The sequence below is a fragment of the Chiloscyllium plagiosum genome, unplaced genomic scaffold (assembly GCF_037043375.1).
Source record: "Chiloscyllium plagiosum isolate Xiang-an unplaced genomic scaffold, Cpla_swu_hap1 HiC_scaffold_13, whole genome shotgun sequence".
Classification (NCBI taxonomy): domain Eukaryota; kingdom Metazoa; phylum Chordata; class Chondrichthyes; order Orectolobiformes; family Hemiscylliidae; genus Chiloscyllium; species Chiloscyllium plagiosum.
The window spans coordinates 86,204,307-86,224,621 of NW_028270151.1; the positions used below are offsets into that span (position 1 = coordinate 86,204,307).

Sequence of the window (20,315 nt, forward strand, 5' to 3'; positions counted from 1 at the left end):
GAATCTCAAAGTCAAAACCTAACCCATTTTGATAGGATAGGATTTGATAGGAATGACTGACTGACTGACTGTGTACATCACTATTGTAATCCTAAAGAGATATAAGTAGCAGCTTGACAACTTGAGGTCTGGAATGATATGTCTATTTGTAAAATGAAAATACTTCATAGAGAAATTTAACAAAATCTTCAATGCGATTCTCCTATGCTACAGAAGATGTCTGATATCCAACAACTCTGTTTGAAACTTTGTCAGTAACCCAGTTTAAATGGCCATGCAGTCGCTGAAACATTTCCTTTTCTCCACCTCCCCCCGCAAATCCTGTGAGGTAATTACACTCCTGTTCCTGAAACTAGCTCCATCTACTGCAGCCTAGAATTCTTGATCCAACAGCAGTCTCCAAGAATCAAGAATTCTTGTTTGTAGGGGTGAAGGGGCAACTCCAATAAGAACTAGGCCTGGAATTGTTTTAGCACCTTGTGATGATTCAGTTGCAAGTTTTGCTGCGTTGGTAATGGGTGCAATACTGATCTTCTGATTTTAGCAGTACACAAAAATGCTCTTCAGACAAAATCTGCTGATCAGCTAAAGTCACCCTTTGAATGACCAGTATAAAACACTGCATTTAATGTAACTGTTATATTCAATTGCCTTGTTGCAGGTTAAGTTTGTCTTTTGCAGTAGAATTGTTGTGGTAACTGCTTGCAGAATTTAGTACTCAGTCAAACTCTTATGACATTGTTCACAGTGAATAGGAGGATATGTTTTGTCAACATTTGAATGTTATTCAGTAGGATTAACTGAGCATGTTTCATGCAGAAAGATATTGGATTTGGTATTTGTTGCTACCATTAAACAGCTCAATATGTGAGGAGAATGTGTATGGAAGTAGGGAATAATCTTGCAGGAGTTCCTAACCTGGTCAAGCTGAACTTTCTTCTCAACCACATTGCTAAAAAAAATGTCTGCCTACTGTCAGACAGTGTTTGCTTATGTATCATGCTGTTCAGTTCAGTTTCATTACTGTTATAGAGTCATAGAGATGTACGGCACAGAAACAGACCCTTCAGTTTAACTCGTCAATGTCGACCAGATATCCCAACCCAAGCTAGTCCCACCTGCCGGCACACGGCCCATATCCCTCCAAACCATTCCAAGTCATGTACCTATCCAAATGCCTTTTAAATGTCGCAATTGTACTAGCCTCCACCACTTCCTCTGGCAGCTCATTCCATACATGTATCACCCTCTGTGTGGAAAAAGTTGTCCCTTAGGTCTCTTTAATATCTTTCCCCTCTCATCCTAAACCTATGCCCTCTAGCTCTGGACTCCCCCACCACAGGGAAAGGACCCTGTCTATTTATCCCATTCATGCCCCTCATGATTTTATAAACCTCTGTGAGGTCACCCCTTGGCCTCCGACACTCCATGGAAAACAGCCGTAGCCTAATCAACCTCTCCCTATAGCTCAAATCCTACAACCCTGGCATCATCCTTGTAAATCTTTTTTGAACCCTTTCAAGTTTAAGGGATTCATGCCATAAAATATCCACTTTCTACGTGTGATTGTAATGACGTAGGCTTCTTTGTAGTTCATAGAATGAGGAACTGGGCATGTGAAGTAGCTGAAGTGTTTGGGGGACAAATATCTTCAGTGGGAAGCAAGAGGCAAACCTATCCTTTAGTATACTGGTGCAATAAAATTAAAGTTTTGAAAAAAGAACTGGTGAAATCCACATTGATCCCGTATGGTTGGAGGGTCCCAAGGCGGAAGATCAGGTGTTTGGGTGGTGAGGGTTTGGGATGAAGGCAACCTAAGACCTACATCTCCTTGGCAAAATGAAGGGGAGTTAAAGTTTTCAGCTACAGGGCAGTGGGGTTGGTTCGTGCAGGTGTCTCAGAGATGTTCTCTGAAATGATCCACAAGTTGGTGTCCTGTCTTCCCAATGTAGAGGAGACCACATCAGCTGCAACGGATACAGTAGATGTGTGTGGAAGTACAGGTAAATTTCTGTTGGGTGTGGAAGGATCCTTCGGGGCCTTGGAGGTGAGGGAGGAGATATGGGCACAGATTTTACAATTCTTGCGGTGGCAGGGTAAGGTGCTGGGAGTGGAGGGTGGGTTGTTGGGGGACGTGGACCTGACAAGGGAGTTGCGGAAGGAATGGTCTCTGAATCACATGAGTACCTGCCATGTACATGGTAGGAGGTGTCCCCACATGTAATGATAGTATCCGTGTCGACACTCTGACACGTCTTATAGCATCTACCGTGACAGGATTGTATGGTGTTGTTCTGAAAGCTGGGCACTTTGCTGTGAATGATGATCTATTTGAGGTTTGGTGGTTGCTTAACGGTGAGAAGTGGAGGCATGGGGAAGGTCTTGGCGAGGTGCTCAACCTCATTGATAACGTGTTGCAGGTTGCGAAGAACGTGGTATAGTTTTTCGGCTCCTGGCAAGTACTGGACAACAAAGGGAATCCTGTCAGTTGCAGCTCGTGTCTGTCTCCTGAGGAGGTCATTATGGTTTCTCGCTGTGGCACATCGGAACTGGCAGTTGATGAGTTGAGCATTGTACCCTGTTCTTTTGAGGGCATCCTTGAGTACTTGCAGGTGCCTGTCATGTTCCTCCTCATCTGAACAGATCCTGTATATGCGTAGGGCTTGTCCATAGGGGATGGCTGTTTTAAAATGTTTCAGGTGGAAGCTGGAGAGGTGTAGCATCATGAGGTTATCCGTGGGTTTGTGATAGAGTGAGGTGCTGAGGTGCCCATCCTTGATGGAGATGCATGTGTCCAAGAATGAGACAGATAGTAGAGAGCAGTCCATGGTGAGTTTAATGGTGAGATGAAACCTTTTGACATCACTGTGTAGTTGTTCCAGTGACTCCTCGCCATGGGTCTAAAGGAAGAAAAATGTCATCAGTATACCTGGTGTAAAGTGTTGGTTGAAGGTCCTGCGTAGGTCCCTTTTTTAGATTATAATCAGCCTGAACATTGGGGCACAGACAGCCTCACAGAGGGTGCCTCACACCTTCAATGCATTATCTGGGCTAAAATGGCACCTATTGTTAAAGTTCACTTGAGAATGTATCATTAAAAAAAGTTCTGGGATTTACACATGAAAGACCTGAATCCAGCATGATCATTCTAAAAGATGAGAGACTTAACAAACAATCCAGGGATTTTTCAATATATAATTTCAGTTACATCACACTGTAAAATTTTGCTATAAATTCTGTGTCTTACGATCTTATACGCCACAACCACCTGATGAAGGAGCAGCACTCTGAAAGCTAGTGCTTCTAAATAAACCTGTTGGACTGTAACCTGGTGTTGTGTGATTTTTAACTTTGTACACCCCAGTCCAACACCGGCACCTCCAAATAGTAGCAAAATCATGTACAATTGCAGTAAGACTTTTTTCCTATTTATAGGTGAATCCTTTGAAGGCCAAACTATTATTTGTTTTCCTCATTGCTTGTTATTTCTGCACGTTAACTTTCAGAAAGGAAAGGATTAGTCAATTTATTGGGAGCTTCCTACAGACCCCTTAATAGCAGCAGAGACACGAAGGAGCAGATTGGGAGGCAGATTTTGAAAAGGTGCAGAAATAACAGGGTTGTTGTCATGGATGACTTTAACTTCCCTAATATTGATTGGAACCTTCCTAGTTCAAATAGTTTGGATAGAGCAGTTTTTATCGGGTCTGTTCAGGAAGGGTTTCTGACTCAATATGTAGATAGGCCTACTAGAACGGAGGCCATATCGGATTTGGTGCTTGGCAACGAAACATGCCAGCAGTCAGATATCTTTGTATGAGAGCATTTCAGTGATAGTGATCACAACTCCCTGACCTTTATTATACTCATGGAGAGGGATAGGAGCAGACGGTATGGGAAAGTACTTAATTGGGGGAGGGGGAATTGCAATGCTATTAGGTAGGAACTGGGGTGCCTAAATTGGGAGCAGATGTTCTCTGAAATGTACGACCGAAATGTCGCGGTTGTTGAGGAAGGACTTGCTGATAACTCTGGACAGGTTGCCCTACTGAGACAAGGAAGGGATGGTAGGTTCAAAGAACCTTAGATGACAAGGAATGTAGAAGATCTAGTTAAGAAAAGTTAGAAGCTTCCTTAAGGTTGAGGAGGCAAGGATCAGACGGGGCTTTGGTGGGTTACAAGGTAGCCAGGAAGGAACTGAAGAATGGACTGACGAGAGCAATAGGAGGCATGAAAATACTTTAGCAGATAGGATTAAGGAAAACCCTAAGGCATTCTACACTTGTGTGAGGAACAAGAGGATGGCCAGAGTGAGGGTAGGGTTGATCAGGGGTAGTGGAGGAAACTTGCGCCTGGAGTTGGAGGAGGTAGGGGAGGTCCTTTTAATGAATATTTCGCTTCAGTATTCACAACTGAGAGGGACCTTGACGTTTCTAAGGACAGCGTGAAACAGACTGATATGCTCGAATAGGTTGATGTTAAGAAGGAGAATGTGCTGGAAATTTTGAAAAACGTAAGGATGGATAAATTCCCTGGGCCAGATGGGTTCGACCCTAGGATACTACAGAAAATGAGGGAAATGATTGCTGCACCTTTGGCGATGATCTTTGTGTCCTCACTGTCCACTGGAATAGTACCAGATGATTGGAGGGTAGCAAATGGTATTTCCCTGCCCAAGAAAGGGAATAGGGATAATCCTGGGAATTACAGACCAGTCAGTCTCAGGACTCTGGTGGATAAAGTATCAGAGACGATGTTGAGAGACAGGATTTATGATTATTTGGAAAACCATAGTTTGATTAGAGATAGTCAGCAAGGCTTTGTGAGAGGCAGGTCATGTCTCACAAACTTTATTGATTTATTTGAGAATGTGACAAAGTACATTGAAGGTACAGCAGTGGATGTGGTGTACATGGATTTTAGCAAGAGTTTTGGTAAGGTTTCCGTGGTAGGTTCATTCAGAAAGTAAGAAGGCATGGGATGCAGGGAAATCTGGCTGTACGGATACAGAATTGGCTGGCCCATTGAAGACAGAGGGTGAGGGTAGATGTAAAGTATTCAGCCTGGCGCTCGGTGACCAGTGGGTTCCGCAGGGATCGGTTCTGGGGCTTCTGTTTGTGATTTTTATAAATGACTTGGATGAGAAAGTGGACGAGTGGGTAGAAAGTTAATGGAGTGGTAGATGGTCTGGAGGGCTGTTGTAGGTTGCAATGGGACATTGACAGGATGCGGAACTGGGCTGATAAGTGGCAGATGGAGGTCAGTCTGGAAAAGTGTGAAGTGATTCACTTTGGAAGGTCAAATTTGAACACAATACAGGGTTAAAGGCAGAATTTTTGGCAGTGTAGAGGAACAGAGGATCTTGGGGTCTATGTCCATCGGTCCCTCAAAGTTGCCACCCAAGTTGATAGGGTTGTAATTCCCAGGATTATCCCTATTCCCTTTCTTGGACAGGGAAATACCATTTGCTACCCTCCAATTATCTGGTACTACTCCAGTGGACAATGAGGACACAAAGATCATCGCCAAAGGTGCAGCAATCATTTCCCTCACTTCTTGTAGTATCCTAGGGTCTAACCCATCTGACCGAGGGGATTTATCCATCCTTATGTTCTTCAAAATTTCCAGCACATTCTCCTTCTTAACATCAATTGATTCGAGCATATTAGCAGGGGGATTGAGTTTAAAAACCGCCAGGTTATGCTGCAGATTTTTAGAGCTTTGGTTAGACCACACTTGGAATATTGTGTTCGGTTCTGGTCACCTCATTATAGGCGGAGTGGGACCATTCGGCACAGCCAATTTGGCGCGAGCGTTTCGGCGTGGCCAGTTCAGCACAGGCCGTTTTGCTGCAGACCCGTTGAGCCCCAGAGCTGTTTCGGCGCAGTTCATATTGATTTCAGGATTAATGAAAGCAGTAAAAATAAAAGTTGATTCCTTTTCAGGCTTAGTTAAAAACATTAATGAAAGCAATAAAAATAAAAGTAATGTTTATCCTCTTTAGTAAAAATGTTAAAGAGAAAAAAATAAAAGAAACTTGTTAACTAAGCCTGAAATCAATGTGAGCTGCGCCGAAACAGCTTTTTTACTGCTTTCATTAATGTTGTTAACTAATCCTGAAATCAATGAGCTGCACCGAAACAGCTCTGCGGCTAAACGGGTCTGTGGCAAAATGGCCTGCGCCAAAACGCTCACACCAAAGTGGCTGCGCCGAATGGTCCTACACCCCATTATAGGAAGGGTTAGGGTGTAGGTTTGCTCGCTGAGCTGTAGGTTTGATATCCAGACGTTTCATTACCTGCCTAGGTAACATCATCAGTGGCGACCTCCAAGTGAAGCGAAGCTGTTGTCTCCTGCTTTCTATTTATATCTTTCTCCTGGATGGGGTTCTTGGGGTTTATGGTGATGTCATTTCCTGTTCGTTTTCTGAGGGGTTGATAGATTGCATCTAGATCTATGTGTTTGTTTATGGTATTGTGGTTGGAGTGAAAGGCCTCTAGGAATTCTCTGGCATGTCTTTGCATAGCCTGTCCCAGGATAGATGTGTTGTCCCAGTCGAAATGGTGGTTTTTTTCATCCGTGTGTAGGGCTACGAGGGAGAGAGGGTCGTGTCTTTTTGTGACTATCTGGTGTTCGTGTATCCTGGTGGCTAACTTTCTTCCTGTTTGTCCTACGTGGTGTTTGTGGCAGTCCTTGCATGGAATTTTGCAGATGTTGTTGGTTTTGTCCATGGGTTGTACTGGGTCTTTTAAGTTTGTTAGTTTTTGTTTGAGAGTGTTGGTAGGTTTGTGTGCTACTAGGATTCCGAGAGGTCTTAGTAGTCTGGCAGTCATTTCTGAAACTTCTTTGATGAATGGTAAGGTGGTTAGGGTTTCTGGCTGTGTTTGGTTTGCTTGTCGTGGTTTGTTCTTGAGGAGTCTGCGCACTGTGTTTTTTGAGTATCCATTCTTCTTGAATACGTGTATAGGTGGTTCTCTGTTTTCCGAAGTTCGTCTGTGCTGCAGTATATGGTGGCTCGTTGGAATAGTGTTCTGATACAGCTTTGTTTGTCTGTGTTGGGATGGTTGCTGGTGTAATTAAGTATTTGGTCAATGTTTGTCGGTTTTCTGTATACGCAGGTTTGTAGTTTTCCGTTGTCCTTTCTTTTCGACTATGACGTCCAGGAATGCGAGTTTGTTGTCGGTTTCTTCCTCCTTGGTGAACTTTATGCCTGTGAGGGTGTTGTTGATGATGTTAAATGTCTCTTCTATCTTGTTTCGTTTTGTGATGACAAAGGTGTCATCTACGTAGCGGACCCAGATTTTTGGTTTGATGGTTGGTAGGGCTGTTTGTTCTAGTCTTTGCATTACCGCTTCTGCTATGATTCCTGATAGCGGAGATCCCATGGGTGTGCTGTTGGTTTGTTTGTAGACTATGTTGTTGCAGGTGAAGTGGGTGGTGAGGCACAGGTTCACTAGCTTCATGATGTTTTCGTTGGTAATGTGATTGATGGTGGTTGGTGTGTGTGTGTGATGATCTCTTCTAAAAGTGTGGTAAGTGTTTCCTTTGCCAGGTCGATGTTGATGGAGGTGAACAATGCTGTTACGTCGAATGAGATCATTGCTTCATCTTCCTCTATTTTGGTGTTTTTGATGATTTTTAGGAATTCCTGGGTGGAGTGCTGTGACTCTTCTACTGGGTATTTCAGTCTTGCGTGTAGTTCTTTGGCCAGTCTGTAAGTTGGGGTTCCAGGTAGTGAGACTATAGGTCTGAGGGGGGCTCCTGGTTTATGGATTTTTGGTAGTCCGTAGAATCGTGGGGTGTTGGTCCCGTCAGGTTTCATTTTCTGGAATTCCGTCTTGTTTAATTGTCCGGAATTGTGTAAATTTTTTAGGAGATATGTAATTTTGTTTCCTAGTTGTAGGGTCGGGTCTAGCGCCACCTGTTGGTAAGTGTTGGTGTCTGCGAGTAGTGCATTGGCTTTCTCGATGTAGTCCCTTCTGTTCAGGATGACTGTGAGCCGACCTTTGTCTGCAGGTAATATAACGGTGTTTTTGACTTTTTTGAGGTTGTCTAGGGCTTTCTTTTCTTGTATGTTCAGTTTGTTTCCTTCCCTCTTTCAGCTTAGAGTAGGGGCAACTGTGTGTCTGATCGTTTGTTGTGTTTCTTCCATGAGATTGTTGTCCTTCAATGTGGTTTCTAATGCCGCTAGGAAATCCTTCTTGTCAGCGTCTCGGTAATTGAAATTTAATCCTTTTACTAGTACCGCTTTGTGTCTGATAGGGTCCGGTCTGATAAGTTCTTTAGGAACTTATAGGAAGGCTGTGGAAGCTTTGGAGAGGGTACAGAAGAGATTTACCAGGATGCTACCTAGACTGGAGGCCTTATGAAGAAAGATTGATGGAGCTAGGGCTTTTCTCACTGGAGCGAAGAAGGATGAGAGGTGATTTGATAGAGGTGTACAAGATGTTGAGAGGCACAGATAGAGTGGATAGCCAGAGATTTTATCCCAGGGCAGAAATGGTTATCATGAGGAGGGCATAATTTTAAGATGATGGGAGGAAGGTTTCGGGGAGATGTCAGAGGTAGCTTCTTTACACAAAGAGTGGTGGGTGCATGGAATGCACAGCCAGTAGTGGTAGTAGAGTCATTAGGGACATTTAAGCGACTCTTGGATAGGGACATGGAAGATAGTAAAATGAGGGTTTGTAGGTAAGTTTGATCTTAGAGTAGGATAAAAGGCCAATACAACATCGACGGCTAAAGGGCCTGTACTGTGCTGTACTGTTTTATGTTTTATGTTTGAGCCCCCATACTGAACTGTATTGAAGAGTATAGGAAATAAGTGGGTAAGTGATATGAGAGTAGAGGGTTTAGGTAGAAATAGTACAGGATCGGGATCAGTGGTGCTGGAAGAGTACAGCAATTCAGGCAACATCCGACGAGCAGCAAAATCAACGTTTCGGGCAAAAGCCCTTCATCAGGAATAGATGACGGGCTTTTGCCCGAAACGTCGATTTTGCTGCTCGTCGGATGCTGCCTGAATTGCTGTGCTCTTCCAGCACCACTGATCCAGAATCTGGTTTCCAGCATCTGCAGTCATTGTTTTTACCTAGTACAGGATCGGTCAACTGAAATGGCAGGAGTTTGTGCTTTAATTTCTGATTTCATGTTTTTTATTAATCTTGTTTGGATGATGTCTGAGTCATAAACTCCTCTCATGCTCAACCTCCTTTCTTACCCTCAGTGATCGATTACGTAGGGCATTTCCATAATTTGGGGTCGAAAATGCTTAAACATTTCTGATTTAAAGCATGTAATTTGTTGCTCCCCTTTCATGTTTTCTTTGTTGTGAACTTTATTCCATTTCTGCTACACTTTCATAGTCATAGAGATATACAGCATGGAAACAGACTCATCGGTCCAACCTGTCCATGCTGACCAGATATCCCAACCTAATCTAATCCCGGCCCATATCCCGCCAAACCCTTCCTATTCATGTACCCATCCAGATACCTTTTAAATGTTGCAATTTACCAGCCTCCACCACTTCCCCTGGTGGCTCATTCCATACACGTACCACCCTCTGCATGAAAAAGTTGCCCCTTAGACCTCTTTTATATCTTAAACCTATGCCCTCTAGTTTTGGACTCCCCCATCCCAGGGAAAAGACCTTGTCTATTTATCCTACCCATGCCCCTCATGATTTTATAAACCTCTAAAAGGTCACCCTTTAGCCTCTGATGTTTCAGGGAAAACAGCCCCAGCCTATTCAAACTCTCCCTATAGCTCAAATCCTCCAACCCTGCCAACTTCCTTGTAAATCTTTTCTGAACCCTTTCAAGTTTCACAACATCCTTCCAATTGGAAGGAGACTAGATTTGGACGCAATATTCCAAAAGTGGCTTAACCAATGTCCTGTACAGCTGCAACATGACCTCCCAACTCCAGTACTCAATACTCTGACCAATAAAGGAAAGCATACCAAACGCCGTTTTCACTATCCTATCTACCTGCGACTCCACTTTCAAGGAGCTATGAACCTGCACTCCAAGGTCTTTGTTCAGCAACACCCCCTAGGGTCTTACCATTAAATCTTTGCCAAAATGCAGCACCTCGCATTTATCTAAACTCCATCTGCCACTCCTTAGCCTATTGGCCCATTTGATCAAGATCCTGTTGTAATCTGAGGTAACCTTCTTTGCTGTCCACTACACCCCCAGTTTTGGTGTTATCTGTGAACTTACTAACTGTACCTCTTATGCTCACATCCAATCATTTATATAAATGACAAAAAATCATGGACCCAGCATCAATCCTTGTAGCACTCCACTGGTCACACGCCTTCAGTCTGAAAAACAACCCTCCACAACCACCATCTGTCTTCTACCTTCGAGCCAGTTCTATATCCAAATGGCTAGTTCTCCCTGTATTCCATGAGATCTAACCTTGCTAACTAGTCTCCCACTTTGCCATCATCAATCCTCTTTGTTACTTCTTCAAAAAACTCAATCAGGTTCATGAGACATGATTTCCCACACACAGCCATGTTGACTATACCTAATCAATCCTTGCCTTTCCAAATACATGTACATCTTGTCCCTTAGGATTCCCTCCAACAACTTGCCCACCACCGATGTCAGGCTCACCGGTCTGTAGTTCACTGGCTTGTCCTTACCACCTTTCTTAAGTAGTGGCACCATGTTAGTCAATCGCTAGTCTTCCGAAACCTCACCTGTAAGTATCAATGATACAAATATGTCAGCAAGTGGTCCAGCAATCGCTTCCTTAGCTTCTCAGAGTTCTAGGGTACACCTGATCACGTCCTGGGGATTTATCCACCTTTATGCATTGGACAAACAGGCAGAAAACTAGCCACCAGGATACATGAACGCCAACTAGCCACAAAAAGATGTGACCCTCTCTTATTAGTATTCTTACATACGTATGAGGAAGGATACCGCTTCGACTGCAACATTTAAGAGGCATCTGGATGGGTATATGAATAGGAAGGGTTTGGAGGGATATGGGCCGGGTGCTGGCAGGTGGGACTAGATTGGGTTGGGATATCTGGTCGGCATGGACGGGTTGGACCGAAGGGTCTGTTTCCATGCTGTACCTCTCTGACTGGGACAACACATCCATCCTTGGACAAACCAAACAAAGACATGCACGAGAATTCCTAGAAGTATGGCATTCCAACCGGAACTCTATCAACAAACACATCGAGTTAGACCCCCTGAGAAAAGGAGCAGGAAGTGACTTCACCACAGGAAATGACACCACCAACCCAAAGAAACCCAAACATATAAATAGAAAGTAGGAATTTTCAGCAGTGCTTCACCTGAGGCCTACTGATGATGTTACCTAGTAGTGTAATGAAACATCTGGAAATGAACCTTCAAGCTCAGCGAGCAAACCTACATCCAAAACCTTTATGCGTTTCATGACATGCAGCACAACCACCTCTAATATGGACATTTTTCAAGATGCCACCATCTGTTTCCCTACTCCACTTCCAATTATCTGACTTTTGTGCTCTTCTCTTCAGCCGATTTAAATTAGATCTCACTATTTCCTGAGTCTGTCTCCCAGTACTCCTTACTGATTGACTTTTTACTTGTATCAAGTATTGTGACAGCAAGGCACAGCACTGCTGCTAGATTGGAGGTGAGGGTTATATGTCTCAGCAGGATGAGATGGGCAGGGCTGGGTCTGAGCAGACATGTTGCTGGGGACTGCACAATGGTAAAAAATTGGCCTCTGCCGCAAAGGGCACAGGGAGCTGCCTTGGAATCAGATTTACACTTTGGGCACTTCTCACCAGTTGTGTTGAGGCAAGGCCGAATCGGTGATGTTGGACAATTTCTCGATGCATTGATATTTGTTTTATAAATTAGAGTTTCTACCGGTTGTATGTTTTGAGTTGTAATTGCGATATGCATAGTCAGCTGACAGGAATCAAAATGGGATCTAAAATGCTTTACAAGAAGTACTTGGAATGACTTGTCTGTTCTTTGTACCTCAAATATTTACTGACTTCCGAATCTTGCTTTGTTTTTCAAATTCTCGGTTCATGATTTCCCTCTTCACTTGCACTCTGTTCAATTGTATACTGCACAGAATCACGTTGGCTCAAGGAGTTCTCCTAATGAAGTGCAAGTGTGGCAGTGAAAACAGCAGATGCGAAGAATCGAAGTGTGTGGTAGATTGCTTTCTATGATAATGTAGAAGATCTTTTCTGTAATTACTCTTAGCAAATCAAGATTGTGTTGTTCCATAAGAATGGGTGGCGCTTGGATTTGGAAATGCAGTCTTGCAATCAGTCGTGCTGATTTTTGGAGTATAAATATTGTTCTCTTTATTCATTGCAATTGGAGAAGTTTTTATGCTCAAAATTCAGCTATAGTGAAAACATTATAAAGCACAGTTCCTATAGTTTCTATCACTTCTGTCTCAATATCTGAAGCATTTTTGTTGTAATTTATTTAAAATAGAGAAAAAGCTTGTGTCGAGCATGCTGCTGTTGCTAGGGGAAGGAGGTGTTGTCAGTAGCACTGACACATGCTGGGGGATTTTTTGTTTCATGCTGTGGCATATTACAAATTACATCCTGGCTATTGCTCAGCTGTAAGGTTAACACAATGGGAACTTTGTCCACTCCATATGTACACTTTGCAGTCTCAAAGTATCATGGATTTTTTTTGAATAGTGTATGCTATCATATTTGTCAAACAACATATTCTCTGAATTATCACATGCAGTGTCATAGTAATGTGCAAAATAAGAAAAAGTATTTATGCAGTGCTTTTCACGACCATAATACCTCAACTAATGAAGTTCTATCAAAGTATGGTCCTGTTGTAATGTAAAAATTTACTGAAGCCAAGTTATTCATAGCAAGCTCCCACAACCTGTAGTGTGCTAAGTATCAGATAATCTGACTTTTTTTAATGTTGATTAGAGAGCAGTATTGTCTAGAACCCTTCAAAATAGGTAGTGCCCTGTGATGTTTTGCACCTTCTTAATAGGGCCCCCCTTCAGTAGCTCATCTGAGAGATGGCATCCATAACACTGTGAACCATCTACAAGATGAAACTGTTTACCAGCAGATTTGAGCTTGTGTACTGTTACCAAGTGTCAGCTGGACAATATTACTTAATAGACAGGATAGAAAAATATCCAAAAAGTCACCTACACAAAGATTCAAAAATAGCAATATATATCAATATGGATTGCAGCAATGCATATCATGACATCGCAGACTGAGTCCCAGGCTCAAATCAAATTACTACCTATCAGGTATTTCATCTCCTGCCATTGCCCAATGAGTGTCCAGTGAGTACTTTGAACAGCAGAAATCTGATGAAGTATGAAGAAAAGAATTGCCTTGGGGATGGCTGAAAGCTGCACCTTGTTGGAAGAGGGAGGGTGAAGGATGTAATTATTAAATACGACCAGTACGTGAAAAAGGTGTTGATACTGCCTGCCGTTTCCTCTGAAAGAAGAGGAAGGTGTAATGGCTTTCTCACTACAGGTGGGTAAGGGTGTAAAGATTGAACACTGTTGTTGAGTACTGACCGAGGATGAAACAGCTGAACAATTGAGAAATATTTGTATTGACGGTTTATTTTGGAGTTAGTCCAAGCACTATTGATAAATATATTTCTGTACTTCTGTGATAGCCAGGCAGTGTTCATTGAATTTAATGGAAGCCTGTGACTTAAGTCTAGCATGTGGTCTTATGATATGGTTTTCTACAGCACAAACCTTTTTATTCATTTGTAGGATGTGGGTGGTGCTGACTGGGCTAGGCCTATCCCTAGTTACCCTGGAGGAGGTGGTGGTGAGCTGCATTTTTGAACCAATACAGGTTGAGTTTGTGGCTTTTGTATATAAAGTTTTAGAGGTGTTTGCATTGGGATGTAAAAACAGGCTCATTTCAGTTCTTCAGTAATTTCTGCAGGTTATTTAAGTATAAAATTAACAACTTGAGAATTTGGTATATTTAGATGTCTGCACAATAGTTAATATTGCAGTAAACTGCCAGAACATTGTAAATGCTGTGATGATTAACAGTTCTGGGTGTACTTTTTTCGCTGAGCTGGAACTGATTAAAAATTTTTTTTGCTGAGCTGGAACTGAACAAAAAAGCATTGGTTATCTGATTAAACATGCATAAGAATAAATAGAAGTAATAGTCTCAAAAAGATGGTTAAACATAAAGGAAGACTCGATCTTATTAAAATGCTTGACTGTCTGCACATTATTTCCAATGACACATGTATATGATTCACTAGATATTGTGAATATTTCTTGATTTGGCTCCTTATTTGAACGTTTCCAAACCTGACAATTACTTTCGGACCATCATATACCAGGAGTTGAATATGGAATCTGCTCTGCATTGTTTAGTATGTAGCAGGTTGCATGTATGCTTTCTTTATCGTAGCTCATGGTGTATGACAATAGTCATCTTTTCTTTTAGGAAACTCACATTCTTTGACAACTGGAGCTCGTTAGCAGTTCATGTGGCGATGGATAACACAGTAATAATTGATGACATCAGTAAGTATTAGCAAGCAGTGAATCTATAAAGTTCTGTGCTTGTGATATCTCCCAGAGGTTCTATCCAGCTATAAATGTTATTCCTCCTGTTGATTGCCTTTACCTTCAGTTGGGAGAATGTAGATCCCCGTTCCTGTGTAGAAATCTTTTGATTTGGATGTTAATCTGGGGATTTGCTGGTAACTGTGAATTGGACATGAATAATCCTGTGATTTTATTCTTGGGAAATCGATGCATTCTCTGATTCAGCTTTTTGAAATTGACATGAGCACAAGTTGATTAATTAGTTCATTCTGTGTTCTTGGTGGAACCCTGCTGCCTGTCCACATTTGCTACCTCAGCTAACAAAAGTCTCCAGGGTAGTTATTGCTTAAGAAGCATTAATGAGAAATCTGAAATAGTCATCTTTAAGTTTTCAACTAGTGTTGTCAAAAACAGGAACGATCACCCAGGCCCAATCTTTGCTTTAATCTGTATAATATATTGACAACTGTGTCTGTATGCATGTACTGTCCTCAGAATTTTACTTTCTATCACTAGCTTTCTCATCAAGTTTTATGTTCATATTCTGATAGAAAACTACATATTGTCACGCTGACATTCTGTCCTTCTGCCACGGTAGTACAGTAACACTTTATCTTCCCTTTTCCCAACTCCTCAGCGTGTACTATAGGTGACTTCTGTGCTGCAACTAGCCCTGCTTCTCTGTTACCTAAACTATTGAATAAAATGAACAGAATAAGGACTTTAAATTACATCTGTATGCGCTGATCCAATTATTCCCAATCCTCTAACCTGATTTCACTTGCACACCATACAAGTTCTTTCACGTCTCTCTGCAGTGCTACAGAAAATTGATTATTGTTTTATTACTGTAATTGATACTGTAATTCATTTCCAACCACTTGTGATCATAATTGATTGCAATTGCCACAAACCCACTGGCAGCTGTAGTTTGTTGCTGTTGCAGTGTGCATGTATAAAAGATGTGGCCATTCTTTAGTCAAGAAGTACAAGTCTATATGATATCATCGTGAACCAGGAACAGTAACACATCCTGATATTCAGTAATGACCATGATGTATAGTTTTCTTTTCCTTTTCTTTCCATTTTTTTTCAATAAACTAATAAACTTCTAAAGACCATCTCTTTCCATTCTTAATGCAGAAACTTGCACATTAAGTGTCATCCAATTAATGAAAAGAGTCCTGGGGAGCCCTGATTTTTTTATTTAAATGACTTTCTCCTGAACTTAGAGTGCCTGAGGCTAATTATCTCAATTACAATTTAAGCTACAAGCAAGGAAGCAATTGCATTTTGTCTCAAAATGCTCTACAGTCAGTTAAGTATTTCTTAGGTGTAATCATTGTTGAGAGTGGCCAATTTCCACAATCCAGTTCCATGCCAAACCTCTCCAGCAACATTGAGATAAATGAGTGGATAACTGCTTCATTGATGTTAAATGCTGAATAAATTACGGCCACCAGAATATTTCTCCTGTTTCTCTTCAAATACTGTAGTAGAATGCTTTCCATCCACCTGAGAAGACAGGGCCTTGATTTAGCATCTCACTTGAAAGATATCTTCACCCTCCTCAACACTGTACTGGGGAGTCAATAATGGCTCCACACTGCAGCCTTTACAATGAACATGATCTCTCTACATTCTCTAAACAAGGGAAAACCACTACAGAGCCAAAGCTAACAGCTTTTACATAATCTGATTGTTTCCTCATCTCCTCTCAATAGTTGGACAAGCCTCCCTAATAAACAACTTGTAATATTGACAAACTTTGGGGAAAGTACAATGGTATCTCTGGGTAAGGAGCTTCAATGAATCAGGAAAAATTGCAGTCTCTAAGTGACATTAAGTTTGATGTTTAATAGCCCGTGGATTGCCCTTGGGCCAAGATTTTATTACCCATTTTCATAAATATATCTGCCACCTCTTTTATCAAATTCCATGCTTAGCTTATGTTTTTTCTTGTTAAATCTCAAAAAACAATCGCCTGGCAAGTTTTGATTCCTAACAATGTCAACATTCACAGACTGATATTTACCAGTGGGCCATTATCGTATGTGAATTTTGACGACAATGATGATGGGCTTTTTCTGCCATTTGGCCATCTCGATTTCACCTGTTAGGCAAACAGGATGGAGAGACTGGAGGTAGCTAGGTGTCCCAAATCACTACCCACTTTTTAAAAAAAAAGTTCTTCCTCACCTCACTCTGCAATTCTTGCCCAAAATCTTAAACCTGTCTCTGCTAGTCCTCATACGATCAATGAATGTGAACAGCTCTTTTCCACTTTGTAAACTTGTAATATTCTTGTATATCTGTCAATCCCCCTCCAACCTCCTTTGTTTAAAACACCAGTTTCTCTAATAAAGGTGAAATACTATAATGCTGGAATATCTGAAACAGACATAGAGAATGCTGGAGAAACTTGGGTTTGCAGCATCTGTGGGGAAAGAGTTAATGTTTTGGGTCCGATGTGACACTTCTTCAGAATCTGCTGAGTTTCTGCAGCATTTTCTGTGTTTATACCCTTTTCTCTAATCGGATTTTTCAGCTAGAATTGTACATCCCTGAAACGATAGTGGTAATTCCCTTCTGCACCCTCTCAAGAACGTTCACACCTTTTCTAAAGTGGGTTGACTGGAGCTGGATACTATACCAACTCTGATTGTGGCCTAACCAGAGTTTTATAAAGATTCAGAGTAGCTTCCCTGCTTTTGTGCTCAGTACCTGTATATATGAAGCCCAAGATCTCATTTGCTTTGTTAACTACTCTCCATACATGCTGCCAGCTTTAAAAATCAATGCCTGTGAACCCTTAGGTATTGGAATATTGTGGTGCATAGAAGAAGGAAAGCCATAACTAAATGTTGACAACATAGTGAAATTAAGAAGTTAGGAACATTTTGTCCTCTGAGCCCATTCCGTCATTCAGTGAGATCATGCCTGATCTGCTATTTGACTCTGTGTATGCCTATCTTTTCCCAAATTAATAAAACTTCTAACAAAAATAATCAATCTCAGATTTAAAATTAACATTTAGTTGGCATCAGCTGCTATTTTCAGAAGAGAGATCCAAAATGGTGCCCTCTTTTATGTGTGTGTGTTTATATGTTTCTCAGTTTCATGCCAGAAAGGACTGGCTTGCATTTTTAGGCTATAGCTGCAGTCCTGGACTCCTCAGCAATTATCCCATTTCCCTTAATATCTTGAAAACACTAACATATCACCTTTTAACCTTCTAAACATCCAGGAATAAGTTTGTGTTGTTTTGGAATCCAGGTTTCATTTTGGCAAATCTCTGCTGCACTCCCTCCAGGGTCAGTAGATCCTTCCTAAAGATATGGCCAGAATTGTTCTTGCTATTCCAAGGTAGTCATATCAGGGTTTTTGTGTAGCTGAAACATGATTTCTTTACCCTTGTATTCTATTCCTGTTGCTAAGGGCTTGGTTAGCTTAATTGGCTGGATGGCCGATTTGCGATACATAGTTCATAAATTTGCAGATGACAGTAAGGTAGGCAGAGTTGTGGATAGTGCTGAAGGATGTTGTGGGTTACAGAGGGACATAGATAAGATGCAGAGCTGGGCTGCAAGTGGCAAATGGAGTTTAATGTAGAAAAGTGTGAGGTAGTACACTTCGGAAGAAATAACAACAGGAATGCAGAGTACTGGGCTAATGGTAAAATTCTTGGCAGTGTAGATGAACAGAGAGACCTTGGTGTCCTGGTGTATAAATCCCTGAAAGTTGCCACCCAGGTTGATAGGGTTGTTAAGAAGGCATATGGTGTGTTGGCCTTTATTGGTAGGGAGATTGAGTTTTGGGGTCATGTTTCAGCTGTACAAGACACTGGTAAGGCTGCACCTGGAGTATTGCATGCAGTTCTGGTCATCGCATTATAGGAAGGATGTGGAAGCCTTGGAAAGTGTTCAGAGGAGATTTATGAGGATGTTGCCTGGTATGGAAGGAAGGTCTTATGAGGAAAGGCTGAGGGAACTGAGGCTGTTTTCTTTGGAGAGAAGAAGGTTGAGAGGTAACTTAATCGAGGTGTATAAGATAATCAAAGGGTTAGATAGAGTGAACAGTGAGAACCTTTTTCCTTGGATGGTGAAGGCTGACACGAAGGGACATAGCTTTAAATTGAGGGGTGATAGTTTTAGGACAGATATTAGGGGTAGTTTCTGCACTCAGTAGTAAGGGCGTGGAATGGCCTGCCTGCAACATTGGTAGACTTGCTGACATTCAGGGCATTTAAATGGGCATTGGACATACACTGTTCCATTATTATCCATATGTATGTTAGATGGGCATCAGATTATTTTCACAGGTTGGTGCAACATTGAGGGCCTAAGGGTCTGCACTGCGCTGTAACATTCTATGTTAGAATGACCCAATTCCCATTCTGACTGAGGTCACCATAAAAGTCTCATCTTCTGCACCTCACCCCTTGCCTGACATATGGTGACCATCAGGGTGAACTCAGTTGTCTCATTAGCATTTTTGTTTGTTTTCTTTACTTTTCATGATATTTTAATTGTGTGTACCTGGAGCCTTTAGACTCACTGTTTCTAACCTTTCTCAATTTGGAAAGCACTAGGTCTATCCTTGTTCAGTCCAAACTACATGACCTCCCATTTGCCTATATTGAAATCCATTTGGCACGATTTTGCCTATTTACTTAACCTGTCAATGTCTCTCTAACAAGGGTCTGTTTCTGTTCTGTATGACTCTATCCACAAATTTAGATTTGGGACTTCCCATTCCACTCTGAGTTTAAGTCAATGTGATGAACAGTTGCAGTCCCAACACAAATCCTTGTGGAATGTGAGAGTCACATAATGCTGATTAGTGCCTGCCCATTACCCTTACTCTCTACTCTCATCAGTCAATTTCCAATGCAGGTCAATAATATGCCTTTGATTTCTTTATCTTGAGACAACAGTCTCTTTTGGGGAACTTTTATCAAATGCCTTCTGGTGTTGATGCTGTGCGTAGGGCTGGATGAGACTGGGTAGAGCAGGCTATCATTGTTTTTGCCTCTTGTTTTGTAACAGAGATGTTGTGCAAGTCTGAGAGTCCGTGTGCGGGGGCAGCAGCAGCAGCATTCCCTCCATCTGTTGGTCAAAGGCGATTCAATGGGTATCCATCAGGTGCAAATTGCTCAGAAGACACATTAGCGTGGAAACCACTAGTGTTACTAATACCTCTAAGGTTGGGACTCAGCGAGATCAATGAAGCATACATCAAAACATTGAAGGTACAGTTTTCTCCCCTGGCGAAAGGCAGTGTACTTATGCTGAGAATGAAAAGCAAAAGAATTGTGAATACTGGGAAACTAGATATAACTTTCCAGCATACAGACAAACTGTTCTAACAATAAGTCTATGTAGGTGTTGGCATTCTGCATGAACCCCACTGTGACAATCGTAAACCAACCCTCCTCATCTTCCAAAAGTTGTCTGTGGGACTTTGATCCAATTAACCATAAGATCCAACTCCAGTATCTCTCCTCCATCGCTTAGCTGGATTAAACTGCATCTAACTGGTTCTATTCCTGTCTATTTAATCATAACTGGACTATCACTTGCAATGGCTTCTCTTCCTGCTCTTGCACTGTTATCTCTGGAATCTCCAAACAATCTGCCATTGAGCCCTTCCTATTCCTTATCTACATGCTGTACCTTAGCGGCATCATTTGAAAATGCAACTTCAGATTTCACATATACTGATGACACTCAGCTGTACCCCTC

General features: G+C 41.8%; 2 protein-coding genes across 6 annotated transcripts in view; one reads left to right on the plus strand and one right to left on the minus strand.

Annotated features, from left to right (window-relative positions):
* Positions 1-20,315, plus strand: part of atg4b (autophagy related 4B, cysteine peptidase) — an 81,636-nt gene that overhangs the window by 52,619 nt on the left and 8,702 nt on the right. For both annotated transcript variants that reach the window (XM_043701723.2, XM_087993867.1), the window contains exons 7-8: positions 14,468-14,547; positions 19,620-19,822. In XM_043701723.2, coding sequence (XP_043557658.1) covers positions 14,468-14,547; positions 19,620-19,822 — 283 coding nt within the window. The remainder of the gene's footprint in view (positions 1-14,467; positions 14,548-19,619; positions 19,823-20,315) is intronic.
* The window catches only part of LOC148148362 (uncharacterized), a 65,484-nt gene that overhangs the window by 38,314 nt on the left and 6,855 nt on the right, over positions 1-20,315 (minus strand). For 2 of the 4 annotated variants that reach the window (XM_087993871.1, XM_087993872.1), the window contains 2 exons: positions 10,629-10,714; positions 56-2,900 (listed from right to left, as the gene is read on the minus strand). The exons of the other annotated variants lie outside the window; for them this stretch is intronic. In XM_087993871.1, the coding sequence (XP_087849997.1) occupies positions 2,328-2,900; positions 10,629-10,682 (627 nt within the window). In that variant the 5' untranslated portion in view covers positions 10,683-10,714 and the 3' untranslated portion in view covers positions 56-2,327. Of the gene's footprint in view, positions 1-55; positions 2,901-10,628; positions 10,715-20,315 lie in introns of those variants that run through there. 4 annotated transcript variants of the gene reach the window in all.